This window comes from Corythoichthys intestinalis, chromosome 18, assembly GCF_030265065.1.
Source record: "Corythoichthys intestinalis isolate RoL2023-P3 chromosome 18, ASM3026506v1, whole genome shotgun sequence".
Lineage (NCBI taxonomy): Eukaryota > Metazoa > Chordata > Actinopteri > Syngnathiformes > Syngnathidae > Corythoichthys > Corythoichthys intestinalis.
The window spans coordinates 38,618,078-38,633,118 of NC_080412.1; the positions used below are offsets into that span (position 1 = coordinate 38,618,078).

The window sequence follows — 15,041 nt, forward strand, 5'->3', positions numbered from 1 at the left end:
TTCAAGGGAATGTTACAGGGGAGCTACAATTCCAGCAGCTGACTTGTCTGCATTCTCTATGAAGTCCAGTGTTTTGTTGGTGAGCCTAGACTCTGGACTGAAGTACTGGACAGCAAGGGGAAACATCTTCCTGCTCAATTTATTCGAGGGATCGGTCTATATGGAGAATGGGATGGGTGATGTTAAGATCTTGAGCACATCACCCACTGCCTTCGGAACCAGGACTTGTTTCAACAGTGTCTCTTGCTTTGTTCTCCCCAAAGTCATTTTCTTCACCATTTTGGAATCACATAAAAATCTTCTGATTGAGCCTGTGTCCACAGTCAGCACTATTGTAGCTCTGGCTGGCTATGTTTTACTGTGTGGTATACCTGTGTCACCTCAGCTGCAGTAATTTAGAGGGTAGGAGTGGGATGATGTCAAATTCACTATCAATCAATCAATAAATAGTATATACTGTACCTGCAGTAGGATTATTTATTCAGTGTTTATTTGCTGTTAATCTATTAGGAATAATTCCAATTGAGGAGCATTAGTTAGCGTAACAAAATAAAATGTTCTTTATAGGTACATTAATTCGAGATTGATAATAAATGCATGCTTCAAAAAAAAAATAAAAATAAAAAAATCAACATTCCTGAAAATAATAAAGCATAGTAGCAACTGAAATAGCCTAGCCATGCTCCTATCAATGCAAGCTGTATGAAGCTAAATATAAACATAGCCTATATGTTATCCATATACAAGCGCATAATAACATACCAAATCAAGCTCAGGGGATGTTTCAGGTACAAAAAATTGTGACGAAGGCTCCTCTGGGATCTTATATTCCGTTTGTGGAGGTCCACTGCAGCATGCTGTTTCACATCTGCCACACCTCCGTGAGACACTGCAAAAACTTTCCTGCCTGCCTTGCAGACGTTTTCTCCTTTTTTTAGGACGAGGTAGGGTGTCCTGAGAGTCTGATAATAAAGACATCTTTGTTTTGAAAACGCGCGGGGAGGTGCACAGAGCAGAGCGAGCGAGGTAACTTCCGTAGCTAGGCAACGAACCCGGAAGTGGAACGCAGGGCAGACGGCAGCAGGCAGGCAGATACTGTAACTATTTTGCTGTCTTTAATATCTCCTGCTCTTTTTGTTCATTATTGTTGGCTCAGTGTTCACTTATGAGCGCGGGTTTGTGTTTGCGTGTGACAGATGTGAATGTGCTAGGCGCACCGCCGCCCGCCCCTCCCCTCCCCTCCACGGAGCCGCGCGGGGTTGCCCCATGGGACAATTGTGAAATACAGAATAAACTGCGTTCCGAATTCGGAACGCAACTTTTAATTCCCAATTACGGAACAATTCCGTATTTCAAGGGACGAGTGGCAAGCCTAATCGACTACTAAAATACTCGATAGCTGAAGCACTAGTTCAGAGCAACAGTTTGTGGACTTATGTGTGAGCGATTTGCTATGAGAATCGTAAATACATTAGCATTCAGAGCATTTAAGATAGCGGACTTTTGTTAGGCAAATGAGGTTGATTTAATCTACTAAATTTACATATTGAGCAGACTAGATGGACGTTTGAACACTCTTTTTTGTCAAGTGTTATTTTTAAAATGTGTGTCGTTTTGAACATAAGTGGCCAAGTGTGTTACAGCTTTAAAAAAAATATCAAAAGAAGTCCAAAGCTTCAAAAAGCACAATTGCCTTGTTTGCTGTCTGTAAAGCTGAACAACTTCACATTTAGTGAGGACAGAACAGATACTGTGAGGTACAATATGGTACTCTTTATGAGACTTAAAAAAAAAATGACTGAAGACAAATTGGCGTACGAGACTCCTGTGTCGTAAAGTCGATATCATGTAAGTACGCCTGTATTAGAAATTGACTACATAAACATTTGTCTCAAAAGACTAATAAGCAAGGACTAAATTGACATCGATTTATTTTCTATGTACACAGTTCATTCTTTTCATCCAGCGACGGTTTGAAGAAAAAGCTCAGATCAGTCCACCTTGCTGAACATTTATTATTACTACAATCACAGTATTAGATATCCGAAAAAGTCATGGTGACGCCGAAGTCCTCCTTGTACAAATTCCACATTTTGGGTTTGTGAGGGTTGTCCAATTCCTCTCTGGTTAAAAACAGCCTGCAGAGACACAATCGCATGCGTTTAACAACATGTAATCATAATATATATTTATTAGTGACGATGTTCGTACTTGTTATCCGATACAAAGGATGTATTGAACCAGAAGTAAAATGGAACGTCTTCATATCCTTTGGGAATACCCTGAAGGGGGAAAAATATCAATGTCGATTGGACGTCTACTAGTGATAAACTCACAGCAGAGGTATGAAAATAGCTTGCTTTTCTGTTTATTAGTGGTTTTGTCAAATATCCCAGATAATTATTGTATCACTTTATCATATCCCACCCCTAAATTCCACGTGATAGCATTATTTAAAAAAAGAAAAGCAAAACCACTCACGGCAGTTGACTCAAACATGACTTTAACATCTCCTTGAACTTCTGGTCCATTCTGCAGGCTAATGACTACTGCATTGCCGGCCACGTCGGGAAACACCTACAATTAAAAAAATAAAAACCACTTGCGAGTGATCCCATTCTAGATGACAGCAAGTGACTTACTTGACAGTTCTCCTGTGTGGCGCACACACACTGAAACACAAGCTCTTTCCTCACTATTATCTTCACCTTCAAGTCGCTGCCGTTACCTCTGCCCACACCTGATGACAGGAACACTCACAATCTTTCATATCTCTAAGAAAATCTCAGTCACAATAGGATAGCTTGGAAATATTCATTGTATCTCAGTAGACCTGCTATGGAGTGGATGCGAATGCTTTTGATCTTGAGACTTTTCGGAGGAGGAAGTCTCCTGTTGAATTTCGTCTTCATGATCTCGTAATAGCCCACGTACCTGCTCTGTAGTACAAACATGCACAAAACCCACAGAATAAACTAGAAAGTGAAGAACTGTAGGCATTATAGCCAACCAAGTATCTTCCATTTGTTAGTGATATACATTTAGAACAATAAAACAGGTTTCAATAATATGACATAACATATGGAGCGTATATCTCGCCATAGCAACCGAGGTGCTTTTGCAAGCTGCCTGGCAAAAACTTCTATTACACATTTAGTAGTATAACTAGGGACAACCCAATCTGATCACGTGATCGGAAATCTGGCCGATCGCGCCATTTTTAAGAGTTTTATCTGGTTATGGATAATTCTAATGCGCTGAATTAAAATACAATATTGATTTATAAACACTTTCTAATAATTAAAATACATTTAAAAAATGCTTATCACTAAATTTAAAATGTAAATAATTCAGTCAAAATTGAACCAAACTGGTTGGAATATACAAGACCAAAAAACAATGTGTTACCTGGGAGGGAGTCTCCACTCCTTGAAACTTGGAGCTTCGACTCTTATCTGTCCTTCTCTCCCCAAAATACTCAAGACTGTCCTTTAAAAAAAAAAAAAACATCACTGGATAATGATGTTTCTCCTTACTTGCGCCGCTTTAAAGTTGGCCTCACCTGTGCACTCTCAAACTGATCGCTGTCGATAAGCCAGGTGCACACAAGAGTACCAGTCCGGCCTTGAACAACAGGGGGGGAAGTTATATATCAGGCACAGTTCAAGTAAAGCAAAAGATCATCATACTGCTAAGAAGAATAACCTTTCCCTCCTTTGCAGTGAATGGCGATGACATTCTGCGGGTCAGCTGACATCCACTCTCTCACACTGGCTGTGTATTTCAGCATATCCCTATTAGGGGTGTGATAAAGGTGATATATCGCGATACTTTGTAGCCCAAAAGATTGTCGATATGCTCCCGCCTTAATCGATATATCGTTTTAAAAATGAGTCACTGTTTAAAAAATACAAAAGGCACTGACAGGTTGCTACCAAAATCTTCCATTAGAATAGAGTCTTCATTAACTGACTGGCTGCCTTTTGTGGCACACCCAATTCACTTTGATTGGATTGGACGTCTAGCGCCGTCAATTTCACTGAAGCATTAACAATCAGTTTTGTGAATCAATTATATCACAAAGTATCGAGAGTTGGATGGCCTTGTGTGTTGTTGGATCTAATGTGCCTCAGTCAGAGGTGAGTAAATGAAGCCAATTGTATTGTTAGTATCCTTTATCGTTGAGATGTTACGACCTAGCACGGAGCGCTAAGCTAGTTAGCGATTATGCTAACCAGTGCCTTTAGTGTCCATTTGTATTGTGTTTTGGAGAAGCATATTAGCACTTGAGTTATGACTTTTCTTTTTATAAAGAAACCACATACAAACACATTCATATAAAAGCTTAAAGTCTCTTTTCAACACAAACTCCCATTCAAACTGTAAAGTGTCATACAAGAGTGTGCTTTGAAATTGGATTTGGAATGTTTTTATGAACAACTGTTTGATAAAGAAAACATTCATTTCAGAGTGCCTCCTCCTTATTCGATTTTGTTATTTAGCATGTTTAAAGAAAATAAATGAGACATTGACACAATTTTTTTTTTATCAGCGCTTTGCCCACAAGATAAAAAAAAAAAAAAAAAAAAAGTCAATCAGCAGCACTTAAAAAAAATTAAAAATGAACAGGACTTTTGCCTGATTTGTGTACTGATAAATTATTTGTATGTTTTATACTCAAAACATTTATTATGTATTTAGAACAGTACAGTTGTAGATTATGGTTAAGTCAGGAAGTTGCTATAAAATATTTTTTAAGGAAATAGTCATCCATTTTATCTACATTGTTACTTACAACATCCCTAAAACAACTTGAAGGTAAATTGTGAAGGTAATTGAAAAAAGGTGACGTCTATCCGATTAATCGTTTAATTAATCGTCCAATTAATCGATTATAAAAATAATCGTTAGTTGCAGCCTGGACGTCTACCAGAGATAAACTCACAGCAGAAGGATAAAAATAGCTTGTTTTTCTGTTTATTAGTTTGGTAAAATATCCAACATAAAAACCACAATTGTACATGACTTTGCACAAGAAAATGAGTTACAATTTTATCATTTGAAAAATCATAAGAGACTTACTCCAAAGAAGGAACGTTGTGGTCGTCGATGAAAACCCGTTCGACCTGGTAGTGGAAGAACTTGGGGTCGTAGCCTTTCTCACCTGCCAATATACGAAAATCGTCCATCGTGGATTTGCATTGTAGTTCAGACTGTTTCGTTTTAATTACAAAGTTGTTACTCAACTTCAATCAACATGGTTTTTAGCCAAGACTTTAGGAGAATTAACCAAGTGAAGCTTTCGCATGAGCGTCACAGCACATTTTAGGTCTATGTCATTTTTTATCTTCATGAAAAATCTTGCATGGTAACAACGATGAAAAACTTGTACCTTATTTACCCCAAATTATTACTGTGGGAGAGATCACACCTTCTTCCAACATAAATTGCTTAAACGACTATTCCAGACCGACACACTATTAGAGAAACACACTGAAACAACGCGCGGCCTATCAGGTAGAGTGGAGCAAATAAGTATTTAGTCAACGACCAATTGTGCAAGTTCTCCTACTTGAAAAGATTAGAGAGGCTCGTAATTGTCAACATGGGTAAACCTCAACCATGAGAGACAGAATGTGGGAGTAAAAAAAAAAACAGAAAATCACATTGTTTGATTTTTTAAAGAATTTATTTCCAAATTAGAGTGGAAAATAAGTATTTGGTTACCTACAAACAAGCAAGATTTCTGGCTGTCAAAGAGGTCTTCTAACAAGGTCTAACGAGCCTCCACTCGTTAACTGTATTAATGGCACCTGTTTTAACTCATTATTAGTATATTATTAGAAAATGGAAGACATACAAGACCACTGATAATCTCCCTCGATCTGGGGCTCCATGAAAGATCTCACCCCGTGGCGTCAAAATGATAACAAGAACGGTGAGCAAAAGTCCCAGAACCACCCGGTGGGATCTAGTGAATGACCTAGAGAGCTGGGACCACAGTAACAAAGTCTACTATCAGTAACACAATGCGCCGTCAGGGACTCAAATCCTACACTGCCAGACGTGTCCCCCTGCTGAAGCCAGTACACGTCCAGGCCCGTCCGCGGTTTGCTAGAGAGCATTTGGATGATCCATAAGAGGACTGGGAGAATGTGTTATTGTCAGATGAAACCAAAATAGAACTTTTTGGTAGAAACGCAGGTTCTCTTGTTTGGAGTAAAAAGAATACTGAATTGCATCCGTAGAACACCATGCCCAATGTGAAGCATGGGAGTGGAAACATCATGCTTTGGGGCTGCAAAGGGACCAGGACGACTGATCTGTGTAAAGGAAAGAAGGAATGGGGCCATGTATCGAGAGAGTTTGAGTGAAAATCTCCTTCCATCAGCAAGGGCATTGAAGATGAGACGTGGCTGGGTCTTTCAGCATGACCCCAAACACACAACCAGGGCAACAAAGGAGTGGCTTCATAAGAAGCATTTCAAGGTCCTGGAGTGGCCTAGCCAGTGTCCGGATCTCAACTCCATAGAAAATCTGTGGGGGGAGTTGAAAGTTCGTGTTGCCCAACAACAGCCCCAAAACATCACTGCTCTAGAGGAGATCTGCATGGAGGAATGGGCCAAAATACCAGCAACAGTGTGTGAAAAACTTATGAAGAGTTACAGAAAACGTTTGTGCTCCGTTATTGCCAACAAAGGGTACATAACAAAGTATTGAGATGAACTTTTGGTAATGACCAAATACTTATTTTCCACCACGATTTGCAAATAAATTATTTAAAAATCAAACAATGTGATTTTCTATTTTTTTCCCCACATTCTGTCTCTCATGGTTGAGGTTTACCCATGTTGACAATTACAGGCCTCTCTAATATTTTCAAGTGGGAGAACTTGCACAATTAGTGGTTGACTAAATACTTATTTGCCCCACTGTAGAACTGGCGACATCGCGTCGATTACAGTACATTGACTTTGAATGGGAACACATCGCGCAATGATGGGGGGGGGGGAATCGTATCCCGTCTGAATGTAGTTTTACACTTATTACTCCTTAAAACTGCTACCAGCCATAATTATGCAACAAATATAGTGTAAATGATGAGATACTTACTGCAAAGGTTATAAACTCGATAATGGCCATCATGTTTCGTGTCAAGGAACCTCGCCACCTCCTGGAAACATGACAGGAAAAGACAATACTAACTCACAATCACTGATCACTTGCTTTGTCTAATTGCAACTAGGGGCGGGAACCTCTGGGTACCTTATGACATGATAATGATGATCTCACAATATGGCGATGTAACGATTATCGATACATGGGTCAGGAAATCATTCTTGGATACAGGTAGTCCCAGAGTTATGATGGACCCGACTTACGCGATTTCGACCTTACGTATTTCGACCTAGTCGTTTTTTTTTTTTTTTTTAAATGTTGACTTTTGTTTTGTGATGCATGCTTTTATTTTGGTGCAGGAAGCATAGAACAGGAAGCACTCATGTACAGATGCGCCCGTCCACCGCACACACAGACCAGCCAAGTGACAGAGGTGACAGCCTGTGCGCACATTTGTTGCTTGTGAAGCATCCAGTGTATATATGAATTAGGGCTGTCAAACAATTAAAATTTTTAATCGAGTTAATCAAAGCTTAAAAATTAATTAATCACAATTCAAACCATCTCTAAAATATGCCATATTTTTCTGTGAATTATTGTTGGAATGGAAAGATAAGACACAAGATGGATATATACATTCAACATACTGTACATAAGTACTGTATTTGTTTATTATAACAATATATCAACAAGAAGGCATTAACATTATTAACATTCTGTTAAAGCGATCCATGGATAGAAAGACTTGTAGTTCTTAAAAGAAAAATGTTAGTACAAGTTATATAAATTTTATATTAAAACCCCTCTTAATGTTTTCGTTTTAATAAAAGTTTATTTTTTGATTGAAAATTTTACAAATAATACCTTGCCATTGTGGAAGATAGTGATTGAAATACACCAAAAGGTGTCAAGGGGGAGTTTTAAATTAATCAGAGATCTAGCCAAGTTTTTCTAGTGCGTTTTGCCCCTCGACTGACGCTGTAGTTTCCGGGTTCATTGTACCTTACGTTCATTTTAGTGTTGACTTACCAACGTACGAGACCTCTGATAGTTTGTATATTGTGACTGAATATTGCCATCTAGTGTATTTGTTGAGCTAAACGAAATGTTTGAATAGAGTTTAACCAAAGTCTGAGTATTATTTTGCATAGCTATTTTGATTGGGAATGCCAGTTCGCTTTCCATTGAGCGGTTTTCTTGGTGAACATTATTTTTTTGAGAGAGATTATTTTTGTTGTGCTTTCAGTAGATATTACTGTAGCGACTTAACTGTTCCGCCCAAATGCATAATGAGAAGTTGGGCAACCATGACTGTCAGTGGTGGCTGCAAATGGTATATCTTCTCTGCGTTGTGTTCAATGCAAGGTGTTAGGAAAAATATCTCCTGTCATTCTTCCCCATGTCGCTCGCCACAATAGTTATAATTGTTGTGGAAGAGATGCCAAAGCTTATGCCAAAATATAGCGTGGCCCCAATGAATGCCTGTGTCCAGTCCACTCGCTTGTCTCTGCCTCTTAGCTCTCAATACACATAAAACGGCGCCATTGTAGACTGTTTGCGGCAATGCATGAGTGGGTTGTTGCGCGCATGCGTTAAATATTTTAACGTGATTAATTAAAAAAATTAATTAATGCCCGTAAACGCGATAAATTTGACAGGCCTTATATGAATACAAATCCTTTTGTACTGTTTATTGTGCATTTTCAATTGTGGTTGAATAGGGCGAGTTTATGTGATTGTTTTTGATGATGTGCGGACGCTAACTGATACTTGCTAATCGTTCGTTATTGCTGTATCAGCAGCTACTTGAAAACGCAAATTTGAATTGCTGTTATTGAAGATGAGACTGATTTAATTTCAGTTTGTTTTAGTTTCATTCTGCAAGTGTTGACGTTATGAGCAGCTGAATAAAGTCAGCAAACCACACGGACATCTGACATCGTCATTTCGGAGCTTTGCTCACTGCCTAGCTAGGACTTGGCGAGGACAGTAAAATCACGTATAGTAGTAGATGTTTTTGCATAGTTTTAGTATTTTTATTATTTAGAGGGTGTTTTGAGGTATTTAAAGGGTTAATTCCGAGTTACGCGGAAATCCGGGTTAAATCGCCAGAGCAGGAACGAAACTTGTTCGTAAACCAGCGATTACCTGTATTCTACAAAACAACTAATAAACAGAAAAACAAGCTATTTTCATCCTTATGGTGTTAATCGGAATGAGTTTATCGCCAGTTGACGCCCAATCCGGTTGAAGTGGGTGGGATGGCAGCGAATCAACGATTCGCTCATTCGCTGCCACCCCCACCACTTCAAACGGAATGGACGTCTATGGCAGTCAGTTGCAGCCAATGAGTTAATTTTGGGGCATTTCCCGTGATTTCCTGTTGATTTTTGGTCACTTCTTGTTGATTTTGGGTTACTGAAAAGGAAGTCGCTCAGGAATGTCCAGAAATGAATAGGAAGTGACTCAAAATCAACAGGACGTTACCTGGAATGGCCCTAAAATGAACTTGAAGTGGCCCGCAAATGTCAATACAGGGTTTGTACAGGTATCAGCAAATCTCATTTAATGCCACTTTAAAATAATTGGATGCCCGTGCCCAACTGCAGATAGTTTGACACACAGAAGTTGTAACTAGAGCTGTCCAATAATGACTTTTTAAAAGATTACCGATATCCCGATATCATCCAACTCTAAAAATTCCATACCAATATCAAACCGATATTATTATACGCAATCGTGGACTAAACATCTTCTGGTTAATTCTATCATGATAACCCACTGGATACTTTAATAATGATAAATGTAACAACTTCAAGGTTTTCCAATAAACCAAAACAAGTTATGGAAAAAGGGCCTATATTGCACCACTAAATTGTTGAAATCAAAAGAGTGCAAACATCAGTTTTTTGGATTAAGTGCAATTACAAAGTGCCAAAAAGGCACTGCCATATGACGTATGGCTCGCACAGTGCTTCTGTCTCAAAATAACAACAAAGGCACACTTCTTCAGGTATTATTTTTCAATCATTTATTGTTTATTGAATTTTTGCTCCATGAATGCAAATGGTCTGCTCACATAAGAAATCCAAGCATCATAGTTTGGAGACATCTAATTGTCAATAAGCGTAACTGCTAAGCTGTGACCAGCCTTGTACAAAGGCAGAATGCTTCTACATTCACTTTGAAGGCATATTGGCCCAAAACTGAAAATGATTATATCATTTTAAAATGATAATATCGGCCAATAATATAGGCTACCCGGTAGTATTTCTAATACTATATAAAAAAAAAAAAAAAACGTTTTTAACCGTCACGTTTGCATAATTTTTTATGCCTCAATCATTTAATGTTTTTTATTGCTTATTAAGGCCTGAATTTTTACAAAATCCATCTAATGACCTTTAATGCTTTTTAATGACCCGTAGAAACCTTGCAATAAGATTTGCTGTGAATGCTCTGGCTTCAGTGCCATTGACGGCGTTAGACATCTAATCTAGTCAAAATGAATTGGATGTCTAGCACTGTCAAATGCAGCCAAAAAGCTAATATATTCTAATGGAAGATTTTGTTAACAACCTGTTGGTTGGTAAACCTTGACACCAAGCGAGATATCGATTCTTGGCGGGAGCGTATCGATGACTTTTTGGGCTACAAAGTATCACAATATATCACTTAAACAATATATTTTCACACCCCTAATTCTAATGTCAAATCACTATGAATCCTTATACCTTAATAGGGTTCCTGTAAAAGGACTGCTTCCCAGATGAAGGAAAAGACATGGCAATGACACGATCTGTAGAAAAAAAACCAACTAAATAAATCAAATCTCCAATGGATTGCTATCAAGCTATGCCGCTTCTACCTGTGACATAGGTGAGGTCCAGGTCAAAACCGTCCTTCTGGTAGCGCCGCTTATTCTCAGACACCTGAGAAAAACAGACGCTCACATCTCCCTTCAGTTTGCTATTAGTAGACAGTGCCAGGCGCTTTTACCATCCTCCTTGTGACTTTCTCCAACTCTTTCTTCTGAGCTGCTAGTCTGAACAGCCTCACCAGGATGATAACTCTCAAGAAACGCAAAAAGGAAACCACCCTAGAAAAGAAGTGACAATGTACAGTTATCATCATAATTAAAAAAAAGTGACTCAACACAACAGTAAACCATCATTCACTTTTCTTAAATGAAATTCATGTCGCGTAGGGAGTACCTGGGAATGAGGCTAGCTCCAGACAAGTCAGTAAAGGTGTAGCTCATGGTGACCACCAAAGTGGTAACCACAACACAGGCATCAATGATGTTCAATTTGGAGCCAAAGTAAACCTTGAATCTTAAACACAAGAGGGGAAAAAAATGATAATTTCGCAATGAAATGCGTCCTTAAACAGGCTAGGACTCCTTTTCCTTCCTCCTTTATTGCTTCCTCTTTAACAGGGTTTGCATGTCTTACCCTTCCACATAGATCCTGAGAAGAACATCAGCTAGGAAGAAGAAGGAAATGATGAGGGAGACCGTCTCCAAAGAGTTCCCGACTTCTCTGCTTCTGGCTGGTAGAGAAATGTCCACGATGACCAGCACAATATCAACGAGGATCAGAACCACTCCAAATACACTGATGGCGGATAATATAGAATTTTAGTCTTCAAAATAAGACATTGTTTCTCAAATTTAGTAAAACACTGACCGGAATCCAAAGGACATAACAAATGGAGCAATCTTCTTTCTGATATTGCTGGAAAATAAGATGCTTTCAATATCATATAAATATCACAATAATATGGGAAAAGAAAAACAGCAGCGTCATTTTTGTATAGGGTGCCATTTGTATGTAACAGAGTGGACGCTAACAGAAGGGACATTTTTGCTAAAGCTAGCACAAAGTTGGCTTGGTTAGCATAATAGCTAACATGACTGGATACTTGATGAGAACTCTATAATTTTACAAATAAACCATTTGAAATAATTCAATTCAATGAATGTCTTTGATCTATAGCTTTAACAGAGTGGAAACGTTATCGTCAACCACAATTAATGTAATTTATAAAACTGCAAAATCGGATTTTTAATTGCTTAATACAGTCGAATTCCCCGCTACTGCTGTGATTTTATCGCAAAACAGTGACGTCATTAGTAAATGGGGAATTTTCTTAAAGGCACACAAACTCAACAGAGTGGACAGTGAGACTGAAGACAAACAGAAAACTTTTATTTTTTTTGTAAATTAAATAATATATTTTATTTTAAAAACAACCCATGATTAAAGATCGTTCAAAATAACAATTATCATTATTTTTTTCTTATATTAGTTATTTTATAGACTGAAATGAATGAAACACTGGGGAAATAGCAAAATTCCATAACTTTTTACCGGAAGTAAATTAAATTACAAAAATAGGATTTTAGGAGCCTGTACCCTTAAGTTCATAATTTAGTTTATAGCTATATTTAGGCGTTTTTGTGGGAATATGTGTTTGTTAAGAGCATTGTTTAAAAAAAAAAAAAAACTTAGGTTTTTATAGCATTTAAGCTAGCGGACTTTTGCTATATAAGTTAGCCAATTGTTCTTTTGTTGTACTTGGATCCTTATTTATTTTTTATTACATTTGAGGTTCAGCTTAGTTATTTTAATTATTTATGTTCCTTATCCGTTTACTCGATTATTGGAACTAACTGGTTCATTGATTAATTGACTACTAAAATAAATGATAGTTGCAGCCCAATTTTATAATAGACGGCAAGTGATAATACACACCAAAAAGTTGAATGAGTATTTGTCCAAATTTAGGCAAATGGCACCATATAAAAAATGACCTAGTAGTTATAAAACTAAATGCAATTCAATCCACTCACTGGTACATTGTATCCGGTTCCACAGCATCATCCTGCCCATTGTCAATCTCCACTTTGGCATCATCCATCCTTACCACACTTCTACAATAAAAAAAATCAATTTAAAAATAAGTAACACATAAAAGCGCTTAAACATTAAACCGTGCTGTAAAACAAACTCATGCTCATTCATGGTTAATCTTTCCCAAAGGAAGTCATGTGTTTCGAGTGTTTTATTTTTAAAAAAAATTCCTCACCCATTCACACCTGAATCCAAACCCGGGTGGAAGTGGACCGTGTTCATGACTTTTAAAAAAAAACGAGTTGCGATGGAACTGAAGTTTCTACGAGGAGAAAAGTAGCATGCAAAGGTTTCCTCACAAAAATAAATGAACAGAGCAGCGTGGATGCAAACTTTCACGCGTGAACATGCAAAACGAAGTCGTCAATTACGTTAATTAGCAAAGAAAAGGCGCACAAACCATGCAGGAATTCAAATCCCGATTGTTCCTCTCTTCGGGATATTCAAGTGTCTCCTTGCTTGCTTACCGTTGGCTTTGACATTCAGGAGAATCACCGGGAATCTGTCTTGTGACTCGTCGTGGAGTAAAAGGAAGAGAGTTCAAAGGTTAAACGGACGCTTGCCTCCACCTTTTTTGTGCTAACGAAGCGGTTTTTATTAAGTTTCGGACTTCCTGGATATTTTTTTGTTCTTCCCATCTGTCGCTGTTGCAAAAGTAAGCCACCTCCTCCTCCTCCTCCTCTTCTCGGTCACATCTGGTTTTCATTACTACTGCGTCAGACACACACGCACAAAAAAAGAATCACTTTGATTTTATTTGCAGTTTAGTGTGTTTTTATGTTTTATTGTTGGCAACTTGGTATTTTTGGAATTATTTGAAATATAGGTAAGGTTCTGGACATAAGCGGATTTTCAAAGGGGGCCAGACCCCCCCCCCCGCCCCCCGGTGGCCGAAAAGTGTCATTGCATGTAATTGACTTTCCTATTCAGTGTATCAGAGGTCACGGAACCGCGGACCTCAGTCCGGTTCTGGACCGCCAAGCTGTCTGGACCGGATCTCATTCTGTAGTAATTTCACGCAACGTGAAAAATCTTTTTTTTTCTGCAGGTTTGCAGAGCGGGGTTGGGCAACAAAAAAAAAACCTAAGCGGTGACGCACGTGAGCCAGCCAATGGGAGTGAAGCATTTGAAAGTTATTTTTAGAACAGCATGTCTCACACTCGCGTTCCAGACTCCGCGCAGTGACAGCCAAATACTGAGCCGAATGAAGTTGGAGGAAGAGGCGAAAAGGTACGGCAAATGGCGTCCTCAAAACTACTTAAGATTGATGCAGAAAACAGAGTGTTTAAGGAGGAGTAGACCATGTTCATTTTACCTGGCGGCAGCACAAGACCACTATCATGCCTCCTCTGTTCAGAGACGGTGTTCTGCCAAAATCTGCTACTTCGGCGATACGTCCTACATTAGTCGAATTTGACACCCAAAGTAATACCGTGCACGCTAAACTTGTTTTATTTGGATGCATACAGGCAGAACGTACTAAAAATGCCTTAAAGGGTATGTAGCGGCAAAGGGGGTGTGAGACATCAATAGAACCGTTATGTGCCAAGATAACAAATATTGAACAAATATTGATAAAGTTAACAAAAAAATCAATCACATTAATGAGCAATTATCGAAAATAGATCGAAAAATACGAACATTTCCGAAAGTGTTCCGGAAACAGCTGAATGGGGCGGGGACGTCACGACAAGTGAATGAAAGTCGAGGCGGAGCCAGGTGCCATTGTTTTTGATCGACGAGAGAGTAGCGTTCGGGTTTGTTTGACCAAAACATCACTAGAATGGTTCAAAACTGCTGTGCTATGTGGTGTACAAATACCTATTTATCGGAATATAGTATCCATGAGTTCCTGAACGCGAAAAAAAAAGCTGGACCACGCAGACAATGGGTAAAGTTCGTCCGTGCAAAGAGGGCTAATTTTCTAGACACAGCCTCCGGCGCGGTTTTCTATGGTGCGCATTTTCCACCTGAAAGCTTCTCGAACTATGGACAAGTGAAATCGTG

General features: G+C 38.6%; 1 protein-coding gene across 4 annotated transcripts; it reads right to left on the bottom strand.

Moving 5' to 3' along the window:
• Window positions 1-1,896: 1,896 nt before the first annotated feature.
• tpte (transmembrane phosphatase with tensin homology) lies at window positions 1,897-13,713 on the bottom strand. Of its 4 annotated transcripts, none has more exons than XM_057820984.1 (19): window positions 13,502-13,713; window positions 13,210-13,296; window positions 12,974-13,054; window positions 11,808-11,855; window positions 11,574-11,735; window positions 11,334-11,453; window positions 11,119-11,218; window positions 10,988-11,051; window positions 10,854-10,918; window positions 7,114-7,174; window positions 5,083-5,164; window positions 3,706-3,794; window positions 3,563-3,624; window positions 3,409-3,489; window positions 2,834-2,939; window positions 2,643-2,740; window positions 2,482-2,577; window positions 2,212-2,282; window positions 1,897-2,138 (listed from the first exon to the last, which is right to left on the bottom strand). In XM_057820984.1, the coding sequence occupies exons 2-19, from the start codon at window positions 13,254-13,256 to the stop codon at window positions 2,036-2,038; spliced, it is 1,536 nt and encodes a 511-aa protein (XP_057676967.1). In that variant the 5' UTR covers window positions 13,257-13,296; window positions 13,502-13,713; the 3' UTR covers window positions 1,897-2,035. The 4 variants fall into 4 exon arrangements, with proteins under 4 accessions (XP_057676967.1, XP_057676966.1, XP_057676969.1 ...); XM_057820983.1 differs by having other exon boundaries at window positions 13,435-13,713; XM_057820986.1 differs by lacking the exon at window positions 13,210-13,296 and having other exon boundaries at window positions 1,898-2,138; window positions 13,435-13,713.
• Between the last annotated feature and the right edge of the window lie 1,328 nt (window positions 13,714-15,041).

Bases quoted from the DNA above. Each gene is read 5' to 3' on its own strand.
- tpte (XM_057820984.1), bottom strand. From the start codon at position 13,256: ATGAACACGGTCCACTTCCACCCGGGTTTGGATTCAGGTGTGAATGG. The intron at 13,055-13,209 runs GTGAGGAATTTT...TTTTTATTGTAG, and splicing joins TTGGATTCAGGTGTGAATGG to AAGTGTGGTAAGGATGGATG. The intron at 2,283-2,481 runs GTGAGTGGTTTT...TTCCCCCTTCAG, and splicing joins TCATGTTTGAGTCAACTGCC to GGTATTCCCAAAGGATATGA.